This window comes from Xenopus laevis, chromosome 2L (genome assembly GCF_017654675.1).
Source record: "Xenopus laevis strain J_2021 chromosome 2L, Xenopus_laevis_v10.1, whole genome shotgun sequence".
NCBI classification, from domain to species: domain Eukaryota; kingdom Metazoa; phylum Chordata; class Amphibia; order Anura; family Pipidae; genus Xenopus; species Xenopus laevis.
In genome coordinates this window covers 186,471,840-186,488,052 of record NC_054373.1, presented here as the reverse complement: position 1 = coordinate 186,488,052, position 16,213 = coordinate 186,471,840, and the positions used below count along the sequence as shown (strand labels likewise).

The 16,213-nt window shown below is 41.1% G+C and overlaps 1 protein-coding gene across 1 annotated transcript in view; it reads left to right on the top strand.

Moving 5' to 3' along the window:
• Nucleotides 1-2,140: 2,140 nt before the first annotated feature.
• Nucleotides 2,141-16,213, top strand: part of XB877238.L (provisional ortholog of glycerophosphodiester phosphodiesterase domain containing 5 L homeolog) — a 45,500-nt gene continuing 31,427 nt past the window's right edge. Inside the window, exons 1-2 of the mRNA XM_018247869.2 lie at nucleotides 2,141-2,269; nucleotides 10,386-10,590. Coding sequence (XP_018103358.1) covers nucleotides 10,435-10,590 — 156 coding nt within the window. The 5' untranslated portion in view covers nucleotides 2,141-2,269; nucleotides 10,386-10,434. The remainder of the gene's footprint in view (nucleotides 2,270-10,385; nucleotides 10,591-16,213) is intronic.

The window sequence follows — 16,213 nt, the reverse complement described above, 5'->3', positions numbered from 1 at the left end:
ACAGCCGATCCTCCGCTCGCAAACCCGGAAGTGCTGCAGAACGTAGAATCTACGATCTGTGGCACTTTGGTCCTTTGATCCACAGAATGTAGATTCTACGTTCTGTGGCACTTAAAGGGTTAAAGATGGGTGGTTCGCCTTTACGTTAACTTTTAGTATGTTATAGAATGGCCCATTCTAAGCAACTTTTTAATTGGTCTTCATTATTTATTTATTTTTTTATCATTTTAGAATTAAAGTCTTCTGACTCTTTCCTGCTTTCAAATGGGAGGTCACTGACCCCCATCTAAAAAAACAAATGCTCTGTAAGGCTACAAATGTATTGTTATTGCTACTTGGTATTACTCCTCTTTCTGTTCACTGCCTCTGCTATTCGTATTGTATTCCCTATTAATAACATTGGGATCACTGACCTTCCTATATATTTATCTTTATTCCCTATTAATAACATTGGGATCACTGACCTTCCTATATATTTATCTTTATTCCCTATTAATAACATTGGGATCACTGACCTTCCTATATATTTATCTTTATTCCCTATTAATAACATTGGGATCACTGACCTTCCTATATATTTATCTTTATTCCCTATTAATAACATTGGGATCACTGACCTTCCTATATATTTATCTTTATTCCCTATTAATAACATGGGATCAACCATCATTTTTACCGGCCATGTGGCAACCTTAGGTGAAACGCGGAAGTTCGCCGCAAATTCATGCCTGCCGAATTTATTTGCCCATCACTAGCAGTTTCAGTATGTGATTATGTCTTATGCCTAAAGGTTAGGTAGGCCCTGCAATTAAGTCTCTAGGGGGTCCTGTAACTTCCAGTTGCACCGCTACATAGAGGGAGCAGCATAGGCATTCAGAGAGACATCGGGTGATCCCCTGACTATAAAGACACCCCACTTTTAAGGAACTTTAAGGGTTATGGCACACGCTCAGATTCGGGGATATTAGTCACTAGGCAACAAATCTCCTCTACTTCGGGTGACTAATCTCCCTGACTTGCCTCCTGTCGGCTAGAATCGAAATCGGCGGCGGGATGGCACTCGGAGCGCTTCGTTTTCTGAAGTTTCCTCTTGAGGCAACTTCGAGCGACTTCGGAAAATTAAGCGATCTGAGTGCCATCCTGCAGGCGATTTAAAGGCTAGCCAGCCGAAGGCAGTTCAGGGAGATTAGTCGCCCCGAAGAAGAGGAGATTTGCCGCCGGGCGACTAATATCCCCGAATTTGAGCGTGTGTCTCTGCCCTAAGGGAGAACAGAAGAAAGGTGCCACTGGCAGGGCCGGTGAGTCTGATTTAACATACTCTGCTCCTACCATATTACCCCCTGGGTGGATCCTAATTCTGGAATTGAGATCCGGGTACAGCACACACCTTGTTTCACTCTGCACCTATATATCAGCCGCTGGGTCATGTTCCGCTGGAGCTCACGGTGTAAAGGGGAGGATGGACCTAAAGACACTTAAAGGGGAAGTCTGACAGGTCTTGGAGGAGAAATGAGTAGATGTGAGCTCCTGTTACACACACATTGCTCATATATATATATATATATATTGTAGTGTGATTTTGAGGTCTCTGCAGCTAAAGTGAGGAAAGGGGAGCCCCCAACTGAGGGGATATATTTCTAGCTATTATTACCCAATATATATATATATGCCCCTCTGGTTGTGTTGTTATAGAAAGGTCCATATGATCAGTGGAGTCATTTGATGTTAATGGACCCACAGCACATTCAATTTAGGGCCTAATACATTGGTTATTAGACATAGTCTAACAGGATATATTTAAATTGCTCATTAATTAGGGCTTCTTCACTGCTGGGCCCCCTGCAACCTCAGGGTCTGCTTCCATTGCCCTAACATGTGATATTTATAGAATATTAATGTCAGTTATAAATGAATATTTGTGATGTATTATTGGTATTTGGACAGGCACCTGTAAGTGACTCAATCCAAGCCATTAGGCCCAGGGCTTCACAAAGAAACAGTAGGACATTGCTGATTGCAAGAGGTTCTGCAGCAGCTGCACGACTCCTTTCCCAGACATGTGCTGTATTCCAGCGACTGACAGTTAGCTCTCTGTCACCCTTCCCTGCCTGCCATACATTTCTCACTCACAAACCCCTCCCACAGTGGGCGGAGCCAGAGCCCGAGCTGCACATTCCCTTCTCCCAACATCAGCCGCTCGGGCCATTCATTCCGGGGCTGCAGCGGACAAAGGGCACGGGGAGCTCCAGGCCGAGGCTCCGGGGTACAGGTATGAGAGAGGGTCGGACATATAATAATTCCTGCACTGACTCACACTGGTCACATGGGAGAGTGGGGAGAGCCTGGCACTGGGGCACTGACTGTCATGTGGGGGGGCTCCAATTAATGTGGCACTTGGGGTGAAAATGGCATCTCTGCTCTTCTTCCTCTCCCCCCACCTTCCCTTCTTCCATTTATCCCACTCATTGTATCCCCCCTATTAACCCCTGACTCACAATATATATCTTATATTTCCCACTCACAATTCATCCCTGCTATTAACCCCTGAGTCACCAATGTATATATATATATATATGTTATATATCCCACTCACACAATGTATTTCCCCTATTAACCCCTCATTTACCAATGTATATTTGTTATATATCCGACACACATTATATACCCCTATTAACCCCTCCTTTACCAATGTATATATGTCATATATTCCGCTCACACAATTTATTCCTGCTATTAACCCCTGAGTCACCAATATATATATTATGTATCCAACTCACACATTGTATCCCTTCCACTCACACAATGTATCCCCCTATCCCCCCATTAACCCCTTATTTACTAATGTATACATGTTATATATCCCACAACACAATGTATCCCCCAATAACCCTTGAGTCACCAGTATGTAATGCATCCCACTCACACAATGTATCCCCCAATAACCCTTGAGTCACCAGTATGTTATGCATCCCACTCACACAATGTATTTCCCCATTAACCCCTCAGTTACCAATGTATATGCAGTATATGCCAACCGCAGGGATACACAGGTGTATATGTTGTGTAGCTGTTTGGCATCATGTGATGCAGTGTATCCTGCTTCTAACCCCTCTCTGACTATTTGCCTTACTATTACTATTTGTATGTTCTGCTCTTAACCCCTCACTGACAGTCAAAGTGCTCCTTATCTCGTTAGAGGAACATTGTCCCAACTCTATGGGCAATTCATTTATATTAACCCTAAGCTATTTGTCAGGGTGATCTTATGTATTCTATTAGTGACCCCTCGATGTCTGTGTTGTTAATTTGAGATTTCATTTTTAATACCCTCCTATAGGGCAACACCTGTGTAATGTGTTTTGCTTTTCTCCCTCGCTGGGCATCTATTTATACCATTAACCCAGGCCGTGATCAAGTATTGTATTATACTCACTCTTTATGTTTAGTGTAATGGTAAATGTGCTGCTCAGTGTATTCAGCCTTATCTACTCTGTACCACTCTATAATCCTCGCACACTTCTAAGGTTGACCTTTCACCTGTAGCAGATATAAATTATATATATATTATTATTATATATATAAATAAATCAATTAAATTTCACTTTCTATCCCCTTTGTTGAGATGGAAAGGGGGAAGGGACAATAGTTAGGTGGTCCCTATTCACCTTCAAGTCCCATCCCCCAAAGAATAATGCCATTTCCAGATTGGCTAGTGCCTCAGCCAGTCTATAAAGGATCAATGGGGCAGATCAATAAGACATGCTTGAGCTCTTGTTAAAAAAATGTTCCAAGTATCCTTTGTTTTTGGTTCCCCCCTCCACGGGATGTGGAACAATCCATGTCACTGGCACTATAAATAGGAAAGTGTAGGTTCTGGGATGGACAAGACTTACTTCAGGGGGTGCCCAACTCCCAGCACCCTGCTGTGTTGTTTATACCAGGGATGTCAGACTAGTAAGACATTGGCTATTGGGAAGTAGAACTATAGATGCAGGGGGTAGTCATTTACACCGGCTGAGGGGTGGGGGTGGAGTGGGATTTGCATCCCTAGTAAATGAATGGGGGTGGGAGGATAAGAAGGGAAGGTTTGTGATTAAAAAGAGGAGAAACAGGAACAGCAGCCAGAATGCAGTTTATATGGGATTACTGTATAATCTTATGAAATACTTGATTGTGTTCCAGAGGGCAGAAGTCGCTAGTGAAACTTCACAACTGTAGAAAACCCTGACTGGTTGATTTTGACACTGATATTGTTATTTGTGAACCATCCAAAATCAGCGTTGCCCGAGGGTCGGACACATGGAACAGCGCAGAGCACAGAGAGCCAGATCTGCCAATCACACTGGGCTGGGGGTGGGGAAAGCATTCTATTGGCTGGAGCAGGAATATAAATATTGCTCCAACCTATGGGAGGATCTTGCCAACACCCACCCAGGCAGTTGCCCCACTTGGATTTTCTTGGAGTCACCAGGATTTGTCTACTGGGTGGGGGTAGAACCAATGGGGTGTTACTGGGCATGGTTATTGTGTAATTGGGTGTTTCGAGGTGTAGTCAGAAACCTCCCAAAAAATTCACACCCAGAAGGCAGATTTTGTCCATCGCAAATGGACAGGGTCGGTGATACCAATACAATTTTTGATAAATCACTTGAATGCCACCTTCTACTTTCTACCCCCAAGAGAGGGCCATGGGCATCATTAAGGCTGTTGTTGACCTAAAACTTCCAGCTTTTAGGGAATGATGGGAATTGTAGTTTAGTTTTAATTCTGCTCATTCTTCCAATCATGTGACCATACTGGGGCAACAGATGCCATTGCTCTTTCTATTGACTGTGTCTTTTGCCTCTGTATATAGTCAGGTAGGCAAACGTTTCATTGGTCTCTTACACTTCTATAAGAAGGACGAGGTATAAATTAAAATCACAGCAGGGGGTCCACACACAGAAGACAGGGAGGGTCCTTGTAAGGGTCTTTGAATTTTCAGCTTTCTCTCTGTCATTCGGTGGAAACCTTGGTTTCTAGGGTCAGTGACCCCTACGGCAAGTTTCAGTTCCAAACTAGAACAAAGTTAAAAAGGGTAATTAAAGGAGGTATTTTATGTAAAAAACAAGAATGTACCAGTGCATTATACTCATTTAGATATAGAAGGAATATGCTTTAAAAAGTAGTTACTTTATTGAAAATTTCTGCAAAAAACCTACAAGTCCTGCTCATTTGTTCCACTTGCTGCTGCCTTCTTTCCCAGGCTGTGCAGGGGAGCCGACCATTCTCAGCTCACTGTACTGTAGGATAAGCAACAATCAGCAGTTTGGCTGAACTGATAGGGAACTGAAGCCTGTCTTTGCTTGTGTGAATGCAGGGCTGTGATTGGCTGTCCTACTGTGATTCTGGCAACGACCATTAAGACACACCCACCCCTCATTTGAAATATGGACGGGACCAGAGAACATCTATAGGGAGCTCCAATAAACAGGCTATTTTAATTTTTTTTTCAAAATTAGGCTTTTTTTTAGTTTATCCTATATGTCTCCTTTAAAAGTGCACCAAAGAAGAGCAAACTGTTTTCAAATACAAGTCCAGAGATTGAGCTCAAGGGGCCACAGAGACTGCAGGGAGACTGGGTCCTCAATGTGAGTTAAAAAATGATCCAGGATGTCTAACCTTCTAGTAGGATGCTGGGAGTTGCTATTCCACTACATGTACATATAGGTCATTCAAATATTTTACCATTATTACACAATGATCAAAGTATTCCCCCAAGGGGCCCTCAGATTCCAGGAGCCAGAGGCAAACCCAGGTTTTCTCTCTGAGTTCTAATTCATACAGCATCATAAATAGGTGTCAGTAACAGTCCAGAAACTGCTCTCCCTGCTCAGAATGTACAATCGCCCTGATATACAATAGTGCCTCTCAATTCCTCTATCAGTACAGTGTTACCCTCTGACACAACTGCATATCCACTAACTGTCTGGCCTGTCGACACACATTGAGATTCAATCTTTTTCATATCGGCTGTTCCTGCTGGATCTTCTACGTCCCTCAGTTCTCCAGCTAATTGTAAATGTCATCTCTATTAAAAGCTGCATTTGTTTATCCCCCTTCTGTTCTTTGTTTCGGTCTCTTCAAACAATGTCGCATAAATCAATTGTCCAAGTGTTGCTTCTGTTTCACTGATTCAGGAGTTAGAACCAGCAGTGTAGGGGATATAAACTGTTGGATAGATACTTCTGTATCTTTAAGCCGATTAGTCTGACATCAGTGATAATAAAGCTTTTGGAAGGGTTATTAAGGGATAAGATACTTGACTTCATTGCAAATCATAATACAGGTATGGGATCCATTATCCGGAAAGCCGTTATCCAAAAACTCTGAATTACTGAAAGGTCGTCTCCCATAGACTTCATTTTATTTATATAATCAGAATTTTAAAAAATGATCTCCTTTTTCTCTGTAATAATAAAACAGTGCCTTGTACTTGATCTAAACTAATAGGAGGCAAAACCAGCCTCTTGGGTTTACTTAATATTTACATGATTTTCTAGTCGACTTAAGGTTTGAAAATCCAAATTATACAAAGATACATTATCCAGAAAACCCCAGGTCCCCAACATTCTGGATAACAAGTCCCATACCTGAGTTTGTGCCAGCATGGTTTTATACATAACAAATGATTTTAATTTATTTTTATGAAAAGTTGAGCAGAGACCTTGAATCTGGAATGGCAGTGGATGTGATTGACTTAGACTTTGCTAAAGCATTTGATACAGTGTCACACAGAAAGTTACTGGTTAAATAAAGGAATACCTGTACCTGGAATACCTGGATAGAGAACTGGCTAAAAGATAGACTACAAAGAGTGGTGGTAAATGGAACATTTTCTAATTGGACCAGTGTTGTTAGTGGAGTACCGCAGGGCTCTGTACTAGGTCCCTTGCTTTTCAACTTGTTTATTAATGACCTGGAGGTGGCCATTGAAAGTACTGTTTCTATTTGTGCAGATGAGACTAAATTGTGCAGAACTATAGGTTCCATGCAGGATGCTGCCACTTTGCACAGTGATTTGTCTAAACTGGAAAACTGGGCAGCAAACTGGAAAATGAGGTTCAATGTTGATAAATGCAGGTTATGCACTTTGGCAAAAATAATATAAATGCAAGTTATACACTAAATGGCAATGTGTTGGGAGTTTCCTTAAATGAGAAGGATCTTGGGGTTTTTGTAGATGACAAATTGTGTAATTCTAGGCAGTGCCACTAAGTCGAATAAAGTTTGATTAATTATGCCTCTTTATAGGTCCCTGGTGAGGCCTCATCTGGAGTATGGGGGCAGTTTTGGACTCCAGTCCTTAAGAGGGATATAAATGAGCTGGAGAGAGTGCAGAGACTAAGTGCAACTAAACTGGTTAGAGGGAGGGAAGAGTTAAATTATGAGGGGAGACTGACAAGGTTGGGGTTGTTTTCTCTGGGGGAAAAAAGGCGCTTGTGAGGGGACATGATTAGACTTTACAAGTACATTAGAGGACATTATAGACAAATAGTGGGGGATGTTTTTTTCTATAAAAGTATCACTGCACCAGAGGCCATCGCTTTAGACTAAAGGAACAGAACTTTCATTTGAAACAGTGTATAGAAAGGTCTGTATCTCATTGGAGGGGGACTTTTGTTATTTTTTAACCCAATTTACCGGTTATTTCTATCAGTGGCTGTACGTCGGTGACCTACTTTGGGAAGATAAGTATTGATTATGTCTCTAAGCCCATTCAGTGGGGGCCTGGCGTGTGTATTCCGGCTCCTTTCATTAGTGGGACTGTCCTACTGTACAATAATAATACAGATTGTCTGGTTTGCGAAAGAACAAAAGCCTCCCAAATAAACGGCCTTAGGAGTCATGTGACCCAGCTGCAAATATTTAGGTTAATAACAAAAAACAGGCTTCGATGGTGTTTATTTCCGCAAGATTAAGGAGAGGCGTTTACATTCCAGAGCTGCAGAAAAACAAAAGCAGGTGTTTTGTTGGCAAAGCAAATAATATCCAGTTACTTATGGGGATGTTCACCTGCTGCACAGGGAAACAATGTGATTGTGAGCGACTCTATAATACACATTCATTATTAATTGTCCTTGGTTTGAAAGTTGATGGTAAATGTAATTGCTCTGGAAAGCAGTGCCTGGTTGATCATTTCTATTCCCTGCACTGCTTGTTCTGACTGTTGAAGCGACACAGCAAATGCCAGCAATTCTCCAGTAAATATGCCATTTCCTATAAGGCTGGGGCTGCCACCCTGCTGATATTTGATAGTAAATCACACGCTAGGGCCAGAGAAATATACTTACCAGTAAATTTGTAATACCCTATAAATCCCTCCCTGCCCAGACCCTTTTGTCCTGCCCCAGTACCCCTTATAATCACAGGCCCACCTCTGCTCCACACATTTACTTGCCCAATCCACCCATTTTCCCACTCTCACCGCCCCAAGTAAAGGGGAGCAGTGATTTGGTTCTTTCCCAATACAGGTAAGGACATACTCTAGGTGGGAACCTGGAAACCCGTTATCCAGAAAGCTCCGAATTACAGAAAGGCCGTCTCCCATATCCCATTTTTTCCAAATAATCTGAATTTTAAAAATAATTTCCTTTCTCTCTGTAATAATGAACCAGTAACTTGTAATTGATCCCAACTAAGATATTATTAATCCTTATTGGAAGCAAAACCAGCCTATTGGGGTTATTTAATTTTTACATGAGTTTCTAGTAGACTTAAGGAATGACTTTCCAAATTATGGCAAGATCCATTATCTGGAAACCCCCCAGGTCCTGAGCATTCTGGATAACAAGTCCCATACAAGTTTACAAACTGGGTGTGCATTATGTAGTCTGAAGACCCTTGCCAGGTGCAAATTGTAAAAGCTGTTTCCCATCCCCTCCCATGATGTCACTACACATATCTCTGATGTCATGAAGGGTCGCTGAACTTCCCAGACAAGAGAATTTTCATTCAATGATCTGTTCATGTTGCTGAGGGAACACTGGTGCCGTGCTATGGATATCAATTATTTTGTCAAGGAGGGGCATAATCCTCCCTTCATCTGATAACGATTCAAGTTTATGTTGTTTTGTATGTTACGCTGTGGAAAATTGGGTTTACATTGCAGTTGGTCTTGTCTCAGGCACATTTGGGGATGTACAACACCACATCATGTGCAGGGCTACATTATCTATAAGCAGGGCCACCATCAGAAATCACGGGGCCCCGTACAACAACATTTTCTGGGCCCCCTAAAAAACATTGGTGGCCATGCACCTTCCACCTTACAAGTTAAAAAGAAACATTGGTGGTCAGGGGCCCCATAGAATATTTTAAATAATACATTGGTGGCCAGGGGTTTAATAAAATGAAGAAAAAAAAAACACATTGGGGTTCAGTAGAACTTACCTTAGGCTTTTTGGGTATTTTCACGGCTTCAGGACTTCAACTTTGGGTCTTTCGCGGCTTCGGGCTCCGTCTGCTGTCTCCAGTCTTTGGGTCTTCGTATCTACGTGACTTCGGTGGTTCAGCCGTGTCAAGGGGGGAAAAGTGCAGCACAGCCAGTCTCCCCTTTAGGCCCGGGCCCAATACAAATGTACCCCCTGTGCCCCTCTCATGGCCCTGCCTATAAGTTACCCGGCTTTGCCCCAGTGCCTTTGCAGCAGGACTGTTTTCCAAGCAGTTTAGCAGAAAGTTTCTTTGGCAGTTAAAGGGGAACTATCGGGAAAATAAAAATATAATGTAAGCTTCCTCTTACTGAAATAAGAAACTTTGTAAATACGATCAATTAAATATTCTGCATTGTTTCTGAAATAATCAAGTTTATCGTCACTATTCCTCTCTCAGCATCTGTTTCTCTTCATTCTCTCTTCATGCAGCAGTTGGGTGTCAGATATTCACTGACAGTTAGATCCAATATATCTTATAGGGGGGGGCTCCTTTCCTAGCAGATATATTAGAGCTAATTTAAATAGCCGATTCCAGTGCAAACAAAATCTAACAAAATAACTGCCTTTTGCACAAATTCTGCATATAGAGAGACATAATGTCTGGTGAGTTTAATAGAGTGAGATCTAATACATCTTCTAGGCAAAAGGAGCCCCCCTATAAGATATATTGGTGCCATGAAATCAGATTGTAAGCTCTACATTCCATCTGAAGTAGTATGTTAAGGCCTGTGGTATCTCAGTAGAGCTAACGGACTGGCAGCTCCAATTCACACAAATAAGATTTCTTACTATCAATGATCTTGGTCTAGATCTCTGTGCTCTTGTTTTAGATTTAGTAAGAAATAAAGGCAAAAGTCTATTGACAATGTATAGTTTTCCTTTATGAACCTGTATTATTGTATTTGATTGCAGAGTACAAGATGTTGTGACGATTGATGTCTGGGGCCCCTGAGACCACAAGATGATACGTCTGGGCAAACTGAAGGTTGTACGGCGCCGTCTCCTGCAACGCTATGAGCACCAGCCATTTGTATCATTGCTGGCGGGTCTGTACAGTTGCCGATGGAAACGCTATCAGCGCCAGAAGACAGAGCCGGGACAATGCTGCTGCAAGTTGGTACGATATAAAGGGGTGTGGCCTTCTGACAGGGGCGTGGCTTCATTAGATCAGGGGTCTTGGGCGTGTCTCTATAGATTTGGGGTTCACTTTAGTATCTGCAATTTAAGAGGGAAGATGGGAGCCCTCCGTAAGGTTGTGCATGCCGCTTACACTGTTTGCACAGTATAATGTATAGGTGTAGGTCTTGTCATCCAGAATGCTCTGGACCAGTGGTTTTCCGGATAACAGATCTTTCCGTAATTTTGATCTTCATACCTTTAGTTTGCTAGAAAATCATGTAAACATTAAACAAACCCGAGGCTGGTTTTGCTTCCAATAAGGATTAATTATATCTTAGTTGGGATCAAGTACAAGCGACTGTTTTATTATTACACAGAAAAAGGAAATCATTTGTAAACATTTGGATTATTTGATTAAAATGGAGTCTATGGTCTTTCCAAAATTTGGATCTTTCTGGATAATGGATCCCATACCTGTGTAATAAAATATTTTGATTAGGGATGTACCAAATCCAGAATTCGGTTTGGGATTCCACCAGGATTTGGCCTTTTTCAGCAGGATTCGGATTCGGCTGAATCCATCTGCCCGGCCAAACCAAATCCAAATCCTAATTTGTATATGCAAATTAGGGATCAGGGAGGGAAATGACTTAGTCCCTTTGTAAAATGTTTAATGAAGCAATAGAATTCCTAATGAATCAGATGAAAGCTGAGAGTAGGACTGGCCAGATATGGGATGAGTGTGACGTAGTTGTTCAGCTTAAATATATTGTAATATATGGACAAACAATCCCTGTTTTGTTTAAAGGGGAAGGAATTTATCAGTAGCAGTAGCACAGAATGGGTTGAGTGCAGAGGACTCTTGTATTTGTCTATCGGGGAGGGAAATCACATGACTTTTTGTCACAAAACAAGGAAGTAAAAGATGTTTTCCCCTTTCCACCCTTAATTTGCATATGCAAATTTGATTCGGTATTCGGCATCCCTAATTTTAATTGAAGGAATGTATGTCCCCGCAGTCAGAGAGACAGAGAGCCCATCACTTTAAAGGGGTTGTTCACCTTTGAATTAACTGTTAGTATGATGTAGAGAGGGATATTCTGAGACAATTTGCAGTTGGTTTTAAGTTTTTTTTATTATTTGTGATTTTCGAGTTATTTAATTATTTTTTTTCAGCAGCTCTCCAGTTTACAACTTCAGCCGTCTGGTTGGTAGGGTCCTAATTCCCCTAGTAACCATGCACTGATTTGAATAAGAGACTGGAATATGAATAGAAAGACGAGTAACACAAATAACAATACGTTTGTAGCCTTAAAGAGCATTTGTTTGTTAGATGGGGTCATTGACCCCTCCCCCAATTGAAAACTGGAAAAAGTCAGAAGAAGGCAAATAATTAAAAATAACTATACAAAAGAAAAAATGAAAACCAATTGAAAAGTTGCTTAGAATTCCCATTCTATAACATATTAAAAGTAGGGATGCACCGAATCCACTTTTTTGGATTCGGCCGAACCCCCGAATCCTTCGTGAAAGATTCGGCCGAATACCGAACCAAATCTGAACCCTCATTTGCATATGCAAATCAGCGAGGGGGAGGGGAAAATAGTGCCGCTGCTAAAAATTTTCTTACTTCCACGAAAAGTCACATGATTTTAAGGATTCGGTTCAGCCAGGCTCAAGGATTGGGCCAAATCCGAATCCTGCTAAAAATGGCCGAATACCGAACCAAATCCTGGATTCGGTGTATCCCTAATTAAAAGTTACTTAAAAGTGGTGGTTGACGTATAACCTCCCCATCCACAGCACAAGTCACCTTGAGTTCCAGTATAGCGGCTCAGTTGCAGGTATCGATGTCTTTGGTGAGTTCTAATGATACCCTTGTGATGTACAAGCAAAGATATAATATCATCTAAGTAATTAAATACAAAAACTATCTCTATGGTCCCAGGGAGGCGAGACAGTCGTGTAACTTACAATATGTATTTTCGGCTTTATTTCTCAGAAACTTACTAAAATATGTATCATTCTGTCATTACTCACTGCCGGAAATGCTTTACCCTTCTTTTTTTAATACTCCATAAATACCTTGTATCAGGTTATTGAAATACACCCGAGAAACTTTGGCTTTCTGCTTTCATATCCAATAATAAGAAGTAACAATCAGGATGTTAAAGGAGAAGGAAAGGTTAAAACTAATAGATTTCAATTCAAAATCGGGAGTCCATATAGTTAATCAGCCAGGCCCAAGGGACTCGCCCCAGTTCAGAAAGGCATTCAACTACAAAAAAGTTTATATCAAAAACGATATAAGTCCCAAGGCCTCTTCCAGTAAAAAATATTAATTTATTGTTATTCACATTAAAATAGTAGCTAGTACATACTACCCCACATACCCCACCTTACGCGTTTCGCACCCTCCGGCGCTTAGTCATAGGTGTATCTGTCAGTAAGGGGTCAGGTACAGAATTTAAACCCAAGCAATCCCGCCCCTTTTTTGTTTAAAACCAATCAAGGGTCACAGGCAATTATCCCTGCTTTGTATTTGTTAACCCATAATGCTTTATACAGGGTGTATGTACCATTTCAGTTACATAATAGTTTAAAGTTATACATTATATTCAAATTATTCACTAGCCACACAGTCTATAAAATTAGTTATTGCACAACATTGTATTTTAGCAGTATATAAACGTTTACACATCAATTTGTTAATCTCTAACCTTGCACAAATTCCATTATTACCAAAATTATCTCGAATGTATACACTGTCATTATTGTCGCTGCATTCCATTATTGGTATTATATAATAAGTACATTCCTTGATCTTTAAAAACATTCAGGTGTAACACGTCACGTCAAATTCATAGTTAAGTCCCAATGGCAACCGCGTTCCCAAATGAAAAATCCAATAAACTTCTCTCTTTTCTAGTAGTTTCTGATGATCCCCTCCCCTTATTCCTGATCTCACCCTCTCTATCCCCTGTATGGAGAATTGATTTACATCCCCTCCGCTACATATCGCAAAGTGCTTGGTGACATTACTTTTCTCCATCATTTTGGGGTTCTTAATTTGACTCAAATGTTCCCTCGCTCTCTCCTTCAATTTTCTACCAGTACACCCGACATATTGCTTGCAGCACTTCAAGCAAGTGATCAAATAGATCACAAATGCAGTGTTGCAATTAATATATCCTTTAATTACAAATTCTTTTCCTGTTACTGTGGACTTAAACTTCTTAGACACTTTCATATGTGTACAGGTAACACATCTGCGACTACCACATCTGTAATTACCCACAGACATAAGTGGTCCCATATCCTGTTTCTTAGATTCCATTTTAAACAAACTGGGTGATAACATGTCCTTTAAGGTGGGAGCTCTTTTAGGGATAATATTGATTCCCGGGCTCAACACCTCAAAGAAGTGTTCATCGCCGTAGAGGATAGGCAGAAATCTCTTTATGATTTTAGATATCTCGAAAAATTGTTTACTATATCCAGTTGTAAGTGCCACCTTTTCCGACCAAATCTGGCTTTTCTCTTTAATACCAGTCCCTTTGAGTAGGTCCCCCCTATCACTACTTCTTGCTCTCTGTAGGGCTTTTTGTACAATTTTCTGCTTATATCCTCTTTCCAAAAACCTCTTCTGCATATCCCGTGCCTGCCACCCAAATTCTCCATCTGTTGAGCTGTTCCTTCGAAGTCTCAGGAGCTGGCCAACGGGTATACCTTCTATCAGTCTTTTAGGGTGGCATGATGAAGCATGCAGAAGGGTGTTTCCACTGCACGGTTTACGAAATATGCTTGTTGTTATTGCCTCCCCCTCTGTTCGCAGTGTCACATCCAAAAATTCTATTTTATTTGAACTGAACTCACTAGTGAATCTTAGGTTTAGCTCATTTCTATTAATGTCCCTCACAAATTTGTCAAATTTTTCTTGAGAGCCTTGCCATATACACAACAAATCGTCAATATAGCGCAGGTACAGCCTTAGGTGCCTCCTTTGTTGCAAGGTGATATATGTCTCCTCCCACCACCCCATATACAAATTTGCATATGAGGGGGCGAATTTGGCACCCATGGCTGTACCCCGCCTTTGCAGAAAAAAACAGGCATCAAATACAAAGTAATTGTGTTCCAAAAGGAACTTGACGGCACTCAAGAGAAATTGTATCATCTTCTCCGAGTAATCACTGTATTTGATCAAATGATACTGGATTGCATTTATGCCCTCAGTATGAGGTATTGAGGAGTATAGGGAAACTATAACTATACCCCATGCACAGTTCTTTGCCCATCCAGTGTCATTTAATCGCTGTAATACATGCGTGGTATCCCTAGTATAACTATCCAGGCGTCCTACCAAGGGCTGTAAATGTGCATCAATCCATTCTGAGAGATGCTCATTTAGAGAGCCAATTCCAGAAATAATTGGCCTACCCACAGGAGGTCTCTCTTTTTTGTGAACCTTGGGTAGGTGATAGAAGGTGGGAATAGTAATCGAACGCGGGATTAAATAATCTCGCAATACCGCATCTATCACCCCATCTTCTACCCCTCTTTCTATCAAACCCTCTAGTTCCGACTGGAACCTTTTCGTAGGGTCCCCTTTTAGTCTCACATATGCTTCTTTATCACTAAGTTGTCTAAGGGCTTTTGTTCTATACGTCATGGAGTCTTGTACAACCACCATGCCGCCCTTATCTGCATTTTTGATTGTTATGCTTTGATCTTTTTTTTAAAACATTCAATGCTTGTTTCTCTTTCTCACTCAAGTTAGTTAACCTACCTCCCTGTCTCCTTACCCGGGTATCCAGTTCCCATAGGCTCTCCTCAACTTTTTTCTGAAATTGTTCTATCAGAGGGCCCCTCAGCTGTATTGGGTAAAAATCACTTTTATTTTTAAATCTCACATTGATATCTCTCCCCTGTTCAGGGTTCCTTCCCTCTATTCCTGATTCCTTGTTCAACTGTGCTATCTGCAAAAAGTGTTTTTTAAGTACAACCCTACGTACAAAATTATTTACATCCACAATTGTGTCAAAAATCGTGAAGTTCCTATCTGGTGAAAAAGAAAGTCCCTTGCCCAATACTTGTACTTGAAGTGGTGTCAGATCCTTTGAAGACAAGTTCATTACTTTCTCGGATTTTTCTTTCGTAAGACATATCGGTTCTTGTCCTCCTGTTCCCTGGTGGATTCCTCTGGTTGTCGTTTCCACAGCTCCCTGTTTGCATTTTTCTGTGTCCACTGGCCAGTGCCCGTGTGACCTTTCTTCAAAAAATGATGTTGTTCTCCCGCAAATACATCCCTCGCTTTCTCACATCTGTTACTCTGTGAAGAGATAGGGGAAGAGCCAGCAAGGGAACCATCCAGAGAATCCCTATCCACACTAGAAAAACTCACTTTTTTTGGAGTACTTGTGTTTTTAAGAATCGAACGTTGACTATTATGTTCTCTCCTATTTTCTCGTCTATTACTTGCCCAACTATAAACTTGATCCTTCATATAGTCAAGACTGTCCCTGTTGAATTTTTTCTTTTTATTTTCCATAATATCACTCTCCAACTGCTTTATATTCTTTTTGATAGATTCATACAATATATCAAAACGTGCCTAAGTT